A 16671-nucleotide genomic window follows, 5' to 3' on the forward strand; every position below is an offset into this window, starting at 1 on the left:
TGAAGGGGTGTATATGTAATGTTGCTGCATGTATTTGTGTGTATGGTGTTGTGGGTGGGGGTGTTGCGTGTGTGTGTCACTCTCTTTTCCTTTCCCCCCTACCCTGTGTTGTAGGTGCAGTACTCACTGTGGTCGTCAATGGCGTCTTTTCTGCTCCCGATACAAGAGGAGGAAGACCAGCATTGGCAGGACCTGTAGTTCGGGCTCCATGGCGTCCTGGTGCCTCGTTGGGTGTCGAGAAGTGAGTGATTTCCCTACCAAGTCCTGTTTCCGCCATGCTTTTGATAGTGTTGGTACCGCCCCGGAAAAGGTGGCGGATAGGCGTGTTGTAATACAGTGGGCGGAACCTTGTGTTCCGCCTGTCTGTTGGCACTTACCGCCGTGGTGTTTGTTTCTACCGCCGTGGCGGTCGGAGTGTTAGAGTGGCTGTCTATGTTGGCGGTTTCCGCCATGGTTGTGATTCCATTTTTTTTCCCGCCAGCCTGTTGCCGGTATTACCGCTGCTTTAACACCGACCGCCAGGGTTGTAATGAGGGCCTAAATGTTGATATTCACCTATATTTAGTTAATTATCAAAATGAGTCCTTCTTGAACATTTGTTACATTAGAATTCTAAGTATCCAGTTCTTGGGGGAATATTGGATTACCCTGTCTATTATGGTTGCTTGCAGAGACTTTGGGCCTGATTACGACCTTGGAGGAGCGGATTACTCTATCACAAACGTGACGGATATCCCACCAGCCTTATTACAAGTTCTATTATATCCTATGGAACTTCTAATACAGCTGACGGGATATCCGTCACATTTGTGATGTAGTAATCCTCTCCGCCAAGGTCGTAATCAGACCCTTTATCATATTTTTACATGATGTTTGTTGCATGATTTACTTGCCAAATATTTCCATAGCTCCGCTCGGCTCGTGCACAAACTCCTAGATCCAAGCCAGCCTTGGTTTGGCTCACCTTGTAGATTTGTTGGCTTGCCCAGCTCCATTACTTACCTGGCACTTTCATTCACTATGAAACGTTCCTCACTCTCCAGGCTCTTCTACTCTTCCTCCCTTCTGGGGGAGCTTCTGCCTTTGATGTCATGGATATGGCATTTAGACAGAGGGGGTTCTCCGTCACAGACTTTTTAGCAGTGGGGCTCCTTGTTTCACGTGGTCTGGACTCCCCTAAAAGGGGGTATTCATGACGCAGAGAGCAAAACCGGTTTGCAAAATCGGAAAAGCTGGCAAAGGGTGTTTATCTTTCACGATCTGCAAAAATAATGTCTAATTTTATTAAACAAATGTAATGTCTCTTTCAACTCTTCAGCGGGTCTGACATCTGCTCCACTATATGACTGTCAAAAAAGCACGGAAATGGAACCACCGTGGATATTTTGATCCCTAAGCCTCAGCGTTTGAACTGGACCAGCCCAGCAGGCTACGCTTGTTCAACTCACAGGCGCCCGGCGGGGGCGCTGCACCCTCCTGCCGGCTAGAGACAGGCTAAACAACAGAAGCTGCACGCAGAGGCACAGGCAACAGCAGCAGAGAGTGATCCTCGGCGCTGGCAGGCGGAGACGGCCGGGCAGGGGAGAGGCAGGCCCCAGCCCAGTGTTAGCACAGGGCGCCGAGGCGGCCATCATAGCCAGTCCTCCGGGGAGCGCAGGGAGGCACTGACGGGCCGCGCCCGTCCCAGGCACTGGTCGGCTGGGACACAGAAGCGGCTCCTCCATCGTGCCTTGCTGCTGTCACTGTCAAGTGGGTTTTGGTAGATGATTGTGTAGGTTTCCTCTTGTGTTTACATCTGGTTCCTCTGACGAAGTAGATTGGACTTGGGCGATCCGGAAATTCTCTGAGCATGGAGAGCTTCAACCACGGTGAGTGCGAGCAAGGCTGGTGTGTGTGTCAGTGGGGGACGGGGCGGCTGATCCCAGGCACTGCGGGCCCACCGCCGTGTTGCCCCTGAGCGCAAGAGAGGGGCTTTTACTTTCGCACACATGGCTGCTTTGCATGTGTTGCTACTGCTGGCCTCCAACTAAACCGTTGCTCCAGCAAATCAGTTGAGCATTTTGGTAGCGTAAATGCACATCAATTACAATTCTCCTGATCCTTTGCATTGTGGGAGTAAATGTCTTGCCCTGGCGTCTTGAATGCAGTGCGGGGACAATCGTGACGTTTCTCGGGGACTGATATGTATACCGTCAGCTAGTCCTCCATGTAGTTTTTTGTTAAATCTTTAAAGGAGTCTGATGGTTTGAGAGCGCTTGGCAATCTGGGACTTGTAGTTTCGGGTTTTACGATTATAAATAATGCCACATGCTTCTTGTCAGGCAATCTCATGTTATTAAAAAAGAAAAAACCATGGTGCCATTGTGCAGTTACAAGCACAGTACCGAAAGATATCGCACGTGGCAAGGCTCTTAGTAGTTATGGCGCTGACGGCTGTCTCGGGGTGGCGGAATATTGAGTGTGAATTGGTGGGTTTTGTTATGTTGGGATGAATCATCCCATCGCACTGTCACGCAACTTTTAAATGGCCCCGCGTCGTCATCTTCAGTCAGCCATAACTATTGTTTTCTTTCTAACTGTATTTGGCATTAAAGACAGCCCTGCCTCGTAGTTCTCAGTTATGACGTAAACCCTGAAACTACAAAACCAGATGCCCCATAATACTCATTGTAGTTTGCTGAGACGCCAGGCCTGGCAGAAGATGGCACTCACGTGGGCCCACTTGGGGCAGGCCCTTTATTCTGGTGCTAATGTTCTTCAGCACCTCCATTGGGAAATGAGGCGCAGCAGAAATGTAGGTGCGTCCGAGAGGCTTGAAGGTTAAGCATCTTTATACCATTTTAAGACCTCGGGGATTCGATTATATACCCCGAGTTGGCGAGTGCCGTCCGATGCAAATAAGAGTAGGAAACCAGAAACAGCGTGAACAAGAAACAAACAAGTCAAACCAAAATAAAGGCTAGTCACAATGAAGACGGACTAAAAGGAACATTCTGTAAATAGGCGGATGCGTATGTTCTGTGCATGTGTATGGTTCCGTAGGGCTCGCACAGGGTCTGTATGAGTCGGAGTATTAATAAAGGGAGCTTCTTTTAAAGTAATGGCTACCTGCCGCACACCCTAGTGAGACTGTCAGTTGAACACGAGTAAGAAGGCATGTGCTCACTTATCTCCACATTGTTTGGCTAATCCCAAAGTGACTGTTCTCGGCTGTCCTGGCCGCTCTTTAGTAACATTCACAAGTTCTGTTGCAAATTGTCCAGTGCATCGTAAGCCATCGAGGTAAATGCAGAGAATCCAGCCATAATGCCCCATCAGATCACGTCGATCGACTGTTTTTTTTTTCTTCTCCTGAAAGTCAGCACCGCGCCCTTTCACTGACCTTATTTTGACGTTGTGCGTTTTAGTCCCGTAGAGGACATGCTGCTTCACAGCCGTGTCCCCGAGGCATTTGACCTTTTACCTTCGAAACACAAAAGACCACCCATGTGGTGGTCCATTTCACGGCCTGGCAGACTTTGGCCGGCAGGTGGCACCTGCACAAGACACGTAGGAAGCTACCTCTTCTGCAGAACACATTACCAAAAGTCTCGTCACGTTCGCTGAGTTTTCAGCCTAGAGAGTTACTTCAAAGAACTGAGCGGTAACAGGACTTCCCCTCGCATCTTAATTACATATGTTAAGCTGTCAAGTGCCACAAAAGAACGCGTCCGTTCCAGGGCACCCAGGTTTTCTAATGTCATCATCGAGTAGCTCATTTAGTCCACGTTTTATGTTTGCATTCTGGCACTTCGAACTATAACGTGAAGCACGACTACATCTGAATGTCCCCACCTTCAGGTGCTGAAAGTTTTTAGGGCCTCATTACGACCCTTGCGGCTGGCGGTGTTCTGCCAGCTATTATGACCGTGGCTCAATAGCCACGGCCATACTGCCAGCCCCTGGGGATTATGAGTCCCCGACCGCCAGCCTGGCCACGGCGGTAAACACCGCCATGGAAAGGCTGGCAGTAAGAGGGACTTGGGGTGCCCATGCGCTTGGCATGGGCAGTGCAGGGGCCCCCAGGCATAGCCCCATCACGCATTTCACTGCCTGAATGTCAGGCAGTGAAATGCGTGACAGGTGCTACTGCGCCTGCTGCACATCAGCATTGCCGCCGGCTCTATTACCAGCCGGCAGCAATGTTGATGTGACTTTTCCGCTGGGCCAGCGGACGGTAACGCTGTTACCGTCCGCTGGCCCAGCAGAAAAGTCGAAATAGGGAGCCAGAAATAACGCCAGCACTGGCTGTATTCTGGCGCCCACAGCCTCTGTGAAGACCGCTGAGGCTGTAATGAGGGCCTTAGTGTTTTAGTGTCTAGACATCCGAATATAAATTGAACCTGCACCTTCTTTACATGTTGATGAATTCTCATCCCAGGGTGTAAAGTGCACACCACTTTTCAACCCAGAAAATTAAAGCTACCAAAGCTTCAATAAAGCGCCGACTGCCACCCACTTCGTGTTATGGCTGATCAACCGTTCAGTCGTGTTTTAAACCCAGCTTAAGATAATTATTCACCCAGGCCTAGTTTTCTGTTTCATGTCAATTTGAAGCCTCTCTGATGTTGTAAATCCTGTGGTTTCTAGCCATCCAATCAAGACATACGAATATTAACGTTTAAATTGTGTATCAGTAAAAAAGGTAGGGTATAACTATACATTTCCCAGCAGTTCTGTGTAATGAAAAATGATGTCTGAATACACACAGTTAAGTCCTCGCTTTTTAGAGCATGCTACTCCATTTAAGGATTGCAACGAGTGAATTGTGGACCACATCGCTCTGTGTATCGAGGGGCTAACATGGACGCTTTGTTCGCCTTTGAACTGCATTGAGTGGCAGATGGGTAAACAACGGAATTGCGGCTGCATTGCTACAGTGTTGAGGGAGTTTTTGAGAATGACGAAATAGCAACTTTTTGTTATAAGCACAAGGTTGCGCTTTGCTGGAGAGTATATAATTTCGTTGTTATTTGCTCCCGCTTTGTATTCTTTAGTTTATTACTAAAATAAAACCACTGTGTTGTAAGCTCTGTTGATTTCTATACCACTGCTGCCGAGGAAAACACCCACACCACAGGCAGCGTGACGCCCGCACAGCTGGACAGTCTCTTTGACACGGGTCAAGGTTGAAAGGAGCTGCTCTCTATTGTGATGAGTGTTAAGAGGGGCACGGCACGCCCCCTCACGTCTCCTAACCAATACTCCCCAGGGCCTGGCCTATAATAACACACCGGATGAACGTCACGCGGTAACAGAAAGAACCACACGTTCAGAAAAGTGGGTCGTCCTCGATCAGATTAATATTGCCACCTAAAATGGCTATTAGATTTTTTTGGTGGAAGAGTAAAATGGATTCTTTTTAGAACATTACAGTAATTTAACCATTTTCTGTGTAAATTATTTGCTGATCCACCAGCAGGCACACAGTATAGCGCTTAAGCAAATGAAGGGGAGACGAATGGGACCATTCAGGGACTTTCCTGACCTACTTTGAGATCGGCTTGCAGGCCTTCACCCTCGACTCTGAAGGCTGAAAACTAGTAGGTCTGTGACTATAAACCTGCGGCGCATTTCCAGTCGACACAGCAACATGTGTATAGCTCCCTTTATGGTCTGAATATCTGAGACCACAGTGGGATCTGCTTGGCCTCAAAGCTGTTTGGTGCTAACAGGCAGACCAGCTGGGTGGCAGCTCCAGAACCTTGGTTGCAACAAACGCCTACTAGCTATGGTTGAGCCATCTCTCTTGGAGATGGAGGGATGCGTTTCTCTCTCTTGCTCTCCTTCCCTACTCCTTGCTAGATCAGGCCTCAATCCCAGGTGAAAAAAAGACACCCACTGCTGGGTGGTGACAAGTGTGTGTCTTGGTGGGCTGTGATGTCTGCACGCTTCTGCCCTGTGTTGGCATGCTGGCACTGTAGTAACATTCTGGAACACGAACCATGTGGACAGGGGGTAGAATGTGGTTCTGTGCTTCAAAACCCCTTCCTGCACAGAGTCCCCATAGACTAGATCCCTCCCCAAGGGATGAGAGGCTTTCTCTTTATCTGGATTCTTGAACACCCTAATTTGGGTATAAGTTGTTATGCTAAGTAAAATGTATTAAATATAAGGTACGATTGCAAATGTACGTGACAGTGTTTTGTCCCTTTGCCAAATGTCGAAGACGGAGTTTACAAAGCGGGGTGGGGAGCGTTTGTAAGAAAAGATAACATCTTCCAAATCATTTTCAACTTTCATCCCATTACATTACTACTTTTTAGGGCGTGCTACAGGCTGTATGTTGAGAGACCTACTGTTATCAGCACCTTAATGACTTACGTAGAGTGGGCTTTATGTCAGCTGTTAGCTCATGATTTGATAGCTCTCTTGTCTATTTCAGCTTCAGTGGGGCTCTTTCCCATTCTTGTGTCTGCCCCGTCTCTGGAATATTTTGGTGATCCCACTTTTTTTTTTTAAATTTTTTTTTTTAGAATGAGTTGTATCTTTCCACTAATGACATTGGGGAAATATTTTTTCTCTTCCTAATGTTTCTATATTATGTGCTTTAAACTTGAGATGGGAGCTCATGGCCCTGTTACTCTTGTGTGTCGTCATATGGTTGCTCACTGAACCCTGCCTCTCCCCATCATTGCTTCTCTTGTCATCCTGTCATTACCTCCCGCTGCCTTCCCCCTTCCCTATTAATGCCTTCCTCTTCGGAACCACTTACCTTTCTGTCTCACACCGATCACTCTATTTCTCTCTCCCTCATCAGTGTTTTGCCTCCCTGTACTATCGGATTTCATTGGGCACAGGGCTTTAAGTAGGCCGGGTCCCTTCGGGTCTCAGGTTTGGTATTAATTTAAAATGGACATTGAAACCGGGCCCTTTGCTCATATACTTAACATTTCATGCAAAAACACTGATCGATTACTGAACAATGAGTGCAAAAAACGCTAAGATAATCCATGTTACTCTTGTCTATACACAATAATTCTTTTTTAAACACCATATTACTCTTGTCTAGTGCACAATTTGAATTGAGTCACATCCAGGTTTTTATAACGGGGCACAATTGAGATGAGTCTGAAGGTAGTGCGAGTATCTCTCAGTCAGTGCTTGTAAGTGACAAATATGTGTTCAGAATACATGGTCCTGCAGTCCCTGGACTCTGCAAAATTCACAGAGCAGTGGTCACATATGCCAGTTGCAGTTGTGACTCTATGCAAATATGTGGGTAGGGTGGCATTGTATGTGAATTTTACTATATATGTTTATGCCACACTCTTAATTATATAGGGCCTACCACTTTCAGGGACCCCCCACCCCCACACTTTTCATCACAATTAAAGCCCCCATTGTACAGTCTTGCACTGAAGGACAAGCTAAAGACCTTTTCCTCAACTAAACTGTAGAGTCATTCAATTCGAACAAGTGACTGGTAGTAGGTATCAAGTTTAGAATGACTCTTTTCAAAATTACAGGAGATGCACTCAGTCTTCGCAATGACTATCACCACCATATCCCTGCATCGGTCTATTTAACCCATATAAACAAAGAAAGAATAATTAGTCTTGCAAAAAGTAAATACGCATATTCATTTGTTGCACACATGACCTCAGTATGATCTACCTCCCTGATGTCATGAATCGTCCTCCCATCATCAAGGTCGCTTCCCTCTCTGGTCATGACTTCCTGCCTCAATCAATCAATCAGAAATTTGTAGAGCACACTACTCACCTGTGAGCGTCTCAAGGCGCTGAGGAGGGTGGGGGAGGTGCTGCTACTGCTCGAACAGCCAGGTCTTGAGAAGTTTCCTGAAGGTAAGGAGGTCTTTGGTCAGGTGCAGGTGGGTGGGAAGAGTGTTCCACGTTTTGGTTGCGAGGTGCGAGAATGATCTACCACCCGTTGTGGTTCTGCAGATGCAAGGGACGGTTGCGAGGGCGAGGTCGGCGGAGTGGAGATGCGGGGTCAGGGTGTAGGACGAGAGTCGTCTGTTGAGTTATTGTGGTCCGGTGTTGTGTAGTGCTTTGTGAGCGTGGGTGAGGAGTTTGGAGGTAATTCTCTTGTTGACTGAGAGCCATTGCAGGTTTTTCAGGTGGTCTGTGATGTGGCAGTGGCGGGGGATGTCCAGGATGAGGTGTGCAGAGGCGTTCTGGATGCGTTGCAGCCTCTTCTGGAGTTTGGCCATGGTTCCTGCGTAAAGGGCATTGCCGTAGTCCAGCTTGCTGCTTACGAGGGCTTGGGTCACTGTTCTTCTGGTTTCGGTGGGTATCCATTTGTAGATCTTTCGGATCATGCGGAGGGTGTTGAAGCAGGAGGAGGAGATGGCGTTGACTTGCTGGGTCATGGATAGTGAGGGGTCCAAGATGAATCCTAGGTTGCGTGCGTGGTCGGTGGGAGTCGGAGTGGTTCAGAGAGTGGCAGGCCACCAGGAGTCATCCCATGCAGAGGGGGTGGAGCCGAAGATGAGGACTTCCGGTTTGTCGGAATTGAGTTTGAGGCAGCTGCTCTTCATCCATTCGGCGATGGCCTTCATTCCTTCGTGGAGGTAGGTCTTGGCAGAGTCCTTGGTGAGGGATAGGATCAGCTGGGTGTCGTCGGCGTATGAGATGATGTTGAGGTTGTGGGATCGGGAGATGTTAGTGAGTGGGGCCATGTAGACGTTGAAGAGGGTCGGGCTGAGGGACGAACCCTGGGGTACACCGCAGATAATTTCGGTGGCCTCTGAGCTGAATGGGGGAGGCGGACTGTCTGGGTTCTGCCGGTGAGAAAGGAGGTAACCCAGTCCAGGGCTCTGTCGCGGATTCCAGCATTGCTGAGGCATGAGCGTAGGGTGTTGTGGCAGACGGTGTCGAACGCGGCTGAGAGGTCCAGGAGGACGAGGGCCGCGGTTTCGCTGCTGTCCAGTATGATACTGATGTCGTCGGTGGCGGCGATGAGGGCGGTTTCGGTGCTGTGGTTGCTGCGGTATCCGGATTGGGCAGGGTCCAGGGTGTGGTTCTCCTTGAGGAAGCGGGTTAGTTGTCTGTTGACGGCCTTCTCAATGACTTTTGCCGGGAAGGGGAGCAGGGAGATAGGCCGGAAGTTCTTGAGGTCCTTTGGGTCCGCCTTGGGTTTTTTATGGAGGGCATTGATCTCGGCATGTTTCCAGCTCCCCGGGAAGGTGGCAGACTCGAAGGAGCTGTTGATGATCTTCCGTAGTTGGGGTGCGATGACGGAGCTTGCTTTGTTGAGGATGTGGTGAGGGCAGGGGTCAGATGGGGAGCCGGAGTGGATGGTGTTCATGATTTTATGTTGTCGTTGACGGGGTCCAGGTGAGCAGGAGGTTGGTTGGAGGTGAATCTGTGGTGTTGGTGGTTGCCGGGGGGTCTGGGTGCTGAAGCTGTTGTGGATATCTGCAATCTTGTGGTGGAAGTAGGAGGCTAGGAAGTCGCAGAGGTCTTGGGATGGCGGGATGTCGTTGGTGTTGGTGCTGGGGTTGGAGAGTTCCTTCACAACGTTGAAGAGCTCCTTGTGGCTGTGTGCGTTGTTGTTGATTCTGTCTTTGAAGGCGGTTCTTTTGGCGGATCGGATGAGTTGGTTGTGTCTGTGGATGGTGTTTTTAAAGGCTGTGAGGTTGTCCAGAGTCTGATCTTGGCGGCACTTTCCTTCGAGTCTTCGGAAGCTTTGCTTAGATTTGTGGAGGTCGGCGGTAAACCAGAAGGCCTTTCTGTCGGTGCGTCTGTTGGAGGGATTCTTGATTGGGGCGAGAGTATTGGCACAGGTGTTGACCCATTGCCTGAAGTTGCGGGCAGATGCATCAGTGTCGGTGGTGTCGATGGGTGGGTTCTGGGAGAGGGTAGCGGTAAGTTGGTCTTCGGTGACCTTGTTCCAACTGCGGTGGGGGATCCACTGTGGGTGATGGTGTGTTGTGGGTTTCTTGAAGGAGAAGTGGATGCCGCGGTGGTCTGTTCAGTGGAGTTTGGTGGTGTGGCTGAAAGAGACGTGATTGCTGGAGGAGAAAATAGGGTCGAGTGTGTATCATGCGGAGTGGGTTGGTGTCGTGACAAGCTGTTTGAGGCCGAAGTTGGAGAGGTTGTCGAGCAGGGTGGCAGTGTTGTTGTTGTTTGGTGTTCTCGAGGTGGAAGTTTAAGTCTCAGAGGAGTATGTAGTCAGTGGATGCGAGAGCGTATGTGCTGATGATGTCGGTAATGGAGTAGCTGAACTGCTGTCGTGGGCCGGGGGACCTGTAGACGAGGGTCACTGGGAGGGTGGTGTTTGGGTCAGTGTGGATTTGGAAGTGCAGGTGTTCGGCGGTGCTGAGGATGTCTTCAGTGTTGGTCGTGACCCTGAGGGCGTTCTTGTGGATGATGGCGATGCCTCCTCCTGGTTTGTTGGAGCGGTCCCTGCAGGTGATCATGTAGCCGCCCGGGATGGCAGTGGCGATGTCAGACGCTGAGGAGGGACTCATCCAGGTCTCGGTCAGGAAGGTGACATCCGGAGAGGCTGATACGAGTAGATTCCATAGCTGTTCTACGTGCTTGTGGACAGAGCGGGTCTTGAGGAGGATGTGAGATGGTTGCGTCCTGCCTTGGTGGGTGGGTCGTTGGCATCGAGGCTGGTGAAGGTGCAGTTCCAGCAGGAGAAGGGTCTGCAGGTGGTCTGCAGGTGGTCTGCAGGGAGGCGAAGGCAGGCGGGAGAGCGGCTGGTGTTGAGGGCGCAGAGGTGTCGTAGTGAAGACGTGCGTGGCGGTGGTGAGTGGGACAGGAGCCAGGAGTTTTGGCCCTGGCCGTGGACGGGCGCAGATGGGCTTGCCTTTGGCGCGCCCTCTGCGCGACCATACAGTTCTCGCCATTAAGTAGGGAGGTGGGGGGGAAGAGGACAGCTGGGAGGTGGGAGGGGGACGGAAAACGGTGCAAAAAAGTGGGCGGAGCCAAAAGGGGCGGGGCAGCAGCGGGGGAAAGAGAGAGGAGGAGAACGAAAGTGAGAGAGAAAAATGAGAAAAAGGAGCACTAAGGGACAGTAATGAAGCAGAGCAGAGAGCAAAGCAAAGCAAAAGGAGGAGAGAGGCAGAAGGTAGCCTAGTAGGAAAGCAGAGCTCTCCCACTAGACACCAAGGATGAGGCACAGGCAGAAGCCTGCGGGTGGAGGAGGGCCTTGAACTCCTGCCAGGGGTCAAGAGTTCAGAGGAGCCAGGAAAAGGGCTCTACTTACAGGGTGGAGCCACAGAGGCAGAGCAATGCACTGACCAGGTCAGTGGTATTGCCTCCTCTCCATCATTGCTTCCATATCCCCGGCCTCTTCTCATCACCATTGTCTTCACTTTCGTTTCCCTTCTTGGTCATCCCTTCTACCCAGTTTCATTTCCTCCAGCCTCTGGTCGCTTTCGGCCCCCTCCTGGGTGACGATGGCTTAAATGTCAAATTTAACAGTTACAGTTGTTATTTCTAAAAATAAATACTTTGAAAAATGAACACTTCCCAAAATGTTTGTTTCTAGAGCATATTGAAGTAAGCAGAGCTTGAAAGCTGGGCTTTTGCGTTAACAGGCATAGAGTTAAAATTCAAGGGTCGGATTAAGGGTTAAGTGTCTTGGATAGAGTGTTAAAGGGTTAGGGTATAGAGTTTAGGAATTTGGGGCTAAGGTAGGAAGGGTATGGGCTAAGGGTTAGGTCTTTAGAACGTGAGTTTTGGCTAAGGAGATGGGGTAAATGTTTAAAATATAGTGTAAAGAGGCTGAAGTATAGAGTTAAAGGGATTTGATATAAGGTTTGGTGTATAGATTAAAGGTACACTTGGTTATTGTCACCTTTGGAAATGTGTTTAATTTATGGTGCATTGATCATTGTTACATATTTTTGAATATTGAAAATAACAGGTTGAAGTGCTTCTTTTTATAGCAATGCTTCATTTAATTTTCTTTCAATTGAACACATTGCATTTTCAAAGTGATGTAATTCGAGGTGTTAAAAGCAAAATGATGCTATTTCTTGGTTAAAAAAAAAAATGAAATAGGAGGGTTCAACCCTCCTGGGTCTCAATACCTGGTGGGCAGCCAGTGCCTGGACCTGACCCACCACTGCACTAAAAAGACCTTTACCAGCCAATGGTATTGGTCGAAAAATTCAAATGTGAGTGACAGGAGTGCTGAAACACTGAATGACAGCTGCAGAATGCAGAATGTAAACTGCAGAGGTATAAAGTGTTATCCCTTTCAAGCCTATCTGGCACCTTTTTTAAAGAAACTTCTTTTTAATATCAAAATATACTGAACAGATTTTTCACCAACCGAACCTAAGTGCACAAAGTTTTAGGCAAATCAAAAATTCATTTTCGATGGAATGTGCATCTGAAAAATAAATACATAACGGTTACTGCTACTGTGAGAAATGTAATATATGTACAGAATGCTGGCTTGGGTTTTGCCCTTGTTTAGTTAAAAAGCCATTGTCATCAAGCCACCGGCGTTTTTACGTGCACAGGCGGCCATTTTTCATAAAACATAAGGAAATACATTCCAAGATGGCCACCATGCTTGGGCAACCATCTTCAACTGATTTAAAAATAATTCAAAGACGTCTGCCCACCACTTGAGTGACTGTAGACTAGGCACTGGGTGAGAACAGGATGATAAATAGTCAAGAGGGTGAGAAAGGGAAGCAAGGAAAGAGGAAGAGAAAATAGCACACCATGCAGTGCAAGACAAGGTCCTTCTGTCAGCAATGGAAGGATGCAATCAACCTACTAAGGCATGCAAAGTGGGATAGAAATGGTTCTCTGTGTGATACAAATAAAAGAACAGGGAGAAAAGCCATCAAATCATGAGCAGGGAACTGAAACAGAAAAGAAAACCATCAAATCGTCAGCAACAGGCAGATACAAAGCCTTTTGCAGTAGATCCATTGCCAAGCTGATTGCAGGTGAGACCTGCAGATGACAAGTGCTGTGGTAGAAGAGTAATGTTTTACATTGATAAATTATATGGTTTACTTTTCGTAACTTGAAGTTTTGCTATACACTGCACTTAGCTGTAAATGTTGCCAGTATTTTATGAACTTTGAATGGTTAAATTGGTATCAAGAGCTCACCAAAATGTTGTGGAAGTGCTTGAGCTCACAAGAACCTGGCAATAACTCCTGATAATGAAAGGTCACCGGTGCCAGTACTGAAGGGGACATCGGTTCAGCCCTGCAAACAAGATAATAAAAAATACCATGACCTGAGATAAAAAGCCTCTTCCACTTCACGAGTAAAGTACAATTTGACATTCCTCCATATTGTTTTTGCATTCACTTGACCAATTTTCAATCTTGTGAAGACACTAATGGATCTCTGGGTTTGTTCTGTTGTGTGCCACTGTCTAATATGTGGTGCTGGGACAAAGTAAGGTGAGTTGTACAATCTAAAGTGTTTTCTGAGCTCCATGAGCTCAGTGTGAGCTTTCTGATAGTGAGGTTATCGATGGTTGAGTGTCCATGCAAGGATATGAAGTAGTCTAAATACAAGAAATATGGGGCCATATGTACGAACACTTTTTCCCATAGACACAGAATGGGTAAAAACCTTTGCTACATCTGGCCCATGGTTATTACTACAGTAAAAATTAGACACTTCTTGTAGAACTGCTAATTTCCAGAAAAGCAGGCACATGGCACAGTCTTCCATAGGTAGTGTGGCATGAGTTTGAAATTCTCTCCCTCTGAATTTACCCAGATTCACCTTTTTTTAAAAAAAAATTGTTGGAAAAAGCCTTTGTCTCGCTGCCCACACCCTTTTGTAGGCACGCGCACCACACGAGCTGCCATACAAAATTACATGGGTGTGGGTTTTTTTCTCCCCTTCCTCCCCCGTTACTGATCCGAGTTGGATCTTTTAGTATTTTGTGGCAAAGGTGACTTAGGCGCTCCTGTCAGCTACTCTGAAAGGACCAAAATGTCAGTGCAAGGCACCACGTGAATGTGCTAACACCTTGCTTGCCTTAAAATATATATTTTTTTGTTCAAACCATTTTATTGAGAGAATAGACAATTACAGAGTAGATAGTGAAGACACAATGCAGGGTACATTGTGTAATCTTGTAGGATCTCATACGTAAACATGTGAGATATAGTTTAGGTTAATACACTGATGTTGTAACAACTGTGGATATATCATTGTCTTACATGGTGGTACATTGAAAGGATATCTTAAGGTCGCAGGGAGCTGAGTGTGTGGTCTATGTTTATGCTGAGAGTTGAGTTCCAGAGTGTGCTCAAGTTGAATGAGTAGAAAGAGATAGTAGAAGAAACAGAGAGGTGAGAAAAAGGAAGGGGGAGAGGTTGGAGAGAAGAGGGAAAAGGGGGGGCTGAGTCAACATGGTCTCCAGTGATGGCAGAACTACTAAGCATATACTGGTGATTCAGTTATCGTTTGGTGGGGAGGGGAATTGAGCGAGCAAGAAGGATTTTGGGGCTACAGGGGATCCATTTTTGTTGGTATCCATCACATGCATTCCACAGGTAGGGCATGTGTAATGTGTTATGAAGATTCTTGTAGATTACACTGTCTGCGCCCTTGGTGGTGCATAGAATGTTCCACCATTTGTTGAAGGGGATTATTGTATATCACACACACATTTGCTGACTGTACTAAGTAGAGATTCTTCAAGCCACTGACGTGGATTTAAATTGTCAAAAACTACGACTGCCTTTAAAAAAAAAATTAAAACGGTAGATGATGATTATCAGCAGCTGGTCATAATTTTTTATGGGGGTTCTTATGACTTTAACTCTCCATAGCACGATTGATTGATTGATTTTTCATGGTGCGATTTTTTTTGCAGGAGAAGCTCATAAATGTGTAAATGATTGGCCTAGTACCTATATTTTCAGCAACTAAAGTAAGAAACGTATTATCTAATCCCAGTTTCTCCCCTTTCAAGACATTTGTGTAATGTTGGGCAGATGACTTAATCTCCCTGTGACGCCTGTTTCTCCTCTTTTATAAATTAGGGATGCTTAGAAGAAGAGGTGAAATGCTAGTAATAAGAAGTATATAAAACTGATCTCTTGCATATATAGTTACAGAAGATTTTGATGTGCACACGTTAGAAATGTTTTCCGTTGTGCTTTATGGCAATTATTATTATTTCGTCAGTAGCGCTTATAGGGAGCCTTGAAAATCATGACAATGAGCGTTTTAGTGAACCTCCACCATTCCCCCGATAATGTTCAACCTTTAAACATTGAAACATTTCTTACCGTCGTCCATGTTTTTTTTTTTTTTTTTTTTTTTTTTTTTCCAGCTGTGCAAATTGAGTCCCAATAAATCTGGTAATAATAACACTTGTTACTTATAGCACCAACATGTGGAAAAAGAGGTGTTTGAAGCTCTCTCTAGACGCGCTAGTCTCCATAAGTATGTCTTTCACTCCAGACTCGCCAATGCGAAGATGTGGGAATTAGAAACGTAAACAGCTTTCTTGGGGTTCAGGCACAGTGGCATCTTGTTTCGTTTTTTTTGTAGCAAGGAGTGTGTGGAGAGTGCTCCTGTTTTGGAGGCCAGTGTTGATAAATGCAGCCTGTGGCTTTGTATTGGTTACTTTGAGCGCGTTCTCAACTCTTTGCTGGTGCACATACATTTCAGTTGTGACTTACTCAAAAGCAATCCAAACAAGCATTTACAATGCAACGGGTCTCGCGTTTGCTCATGTTAGAGCTGATAGGTGAAAAGTCGGGTTAGGAGTTTACAACACTATCGGGACAAACATACAGTGACACTCCTTTTTAGTGTAAAAGGTCATTTATTTAGGACAGGATTTAAACACAAACATCAATTAACATTTTAACTGCACATCAAACTTTTAACCAGACCTTAACTTGTACTCCTTTCCCTTCATTCTTTCCTCAAATAGTTCCCTTCAATTCTCCTACCGTATACGCTCCCTTATTCCTCCCAATCCTTCCTAGCTTGTAAACCTACCCCCCCCGTTCTGATCCTTCAACTCCTTGTTTTTCCCCCTGGAAGGGTGGACAAGCCCGCATCTGGCTCTCCACCCTCCCCCATCTCCTGCCACCACACAACCTACCTCACCTGCCCTAAATGACAACTAAAAACCCCCAAACTACCCCCCTATTCTACCTTGAAGCTAATATATGCCATCCCAAAACCCCTTTTCTTCTCAGCTGGGTGGGTGGGTGGTCAAGAAACGCCTACGCCTAACTCCCACCGTTGGCGCGGACAGAGACCGACCCCACCCCTCCACCCCCCTTTTAAACCCTGTCCTAAGCCCTCCCCCACTTACCTGGCTACCAATAGGGCGCCTCCTGCGCCACTTCCTGCGTCCCGAACGGCCCGCGGAGAGACTAGACCGGGTCTCTCTCTCCGCGGGCCCCTCCATCGGCAAAAGGTGCATTTATGTACGTAACCCGAAAAAGTGCAATTAACTATGTAAAGCGCTCGACTTCTGCCAAGCGAAATTGCGCTAGTAAATTAGAGAAAAAGTAGTCCACAAGCCGGACAGAAAACAGCGAGCCTCGCATGTTTTCTGTACTTGGTCGATGCGCTCGAGGAGGGCTAGCCACCGGAAAAGGCATGACGTGTGCATGCCTTCGACTAATGAAAGCAAGCGGATTTTAATAGGCAAGCCCCCGAACCAATGAAAAACACTGACGTGACGTCGACAGGG

At 47.3% G+C, this 16671-nt stretch overlaps 1 protein-coding gene across 1 annotated transcript in view; it reads left to right on the forward strand.

Annotated features, from left to right (window-relative positions):
- The first annotated feature begins 1346 nt into the window (after positions 1-1346).
- Positions 1347-16671, forward strand: part of LOC138285660 (leucyl-cystinyl aminopeptidase-like) — a 289598-nt gene continuing 274273 nt past the window's right edge. The window contains exon 1 of the mRNA XM_069225912.1: positions 1347-1868. Coding sequence (XP_069082013.1) covers positions 1850-1868 — 19 coding nt within the window. The 5' untranslated portion in view covers positions 1347-1849. The remainder of the gene's footprint in view (positions 1869-16671) is intronic.

The sequence above is a fragment of the Pleurodeles waltl genome, chromosome 1_1 (assembly GCF_031143425.1).
Source record: "Pleurodeles waltl isolate 20211129_DDA chromosome 1_1, aPleWal1.hap1.20221129, whole genome shotgun sequence".
Lineage (NCBI taxonomy): Eukaryota > Metazoa > Chordata > Amphibia > Caudata > Salamandridae > Pleurodeles > Pleurodeles waltl.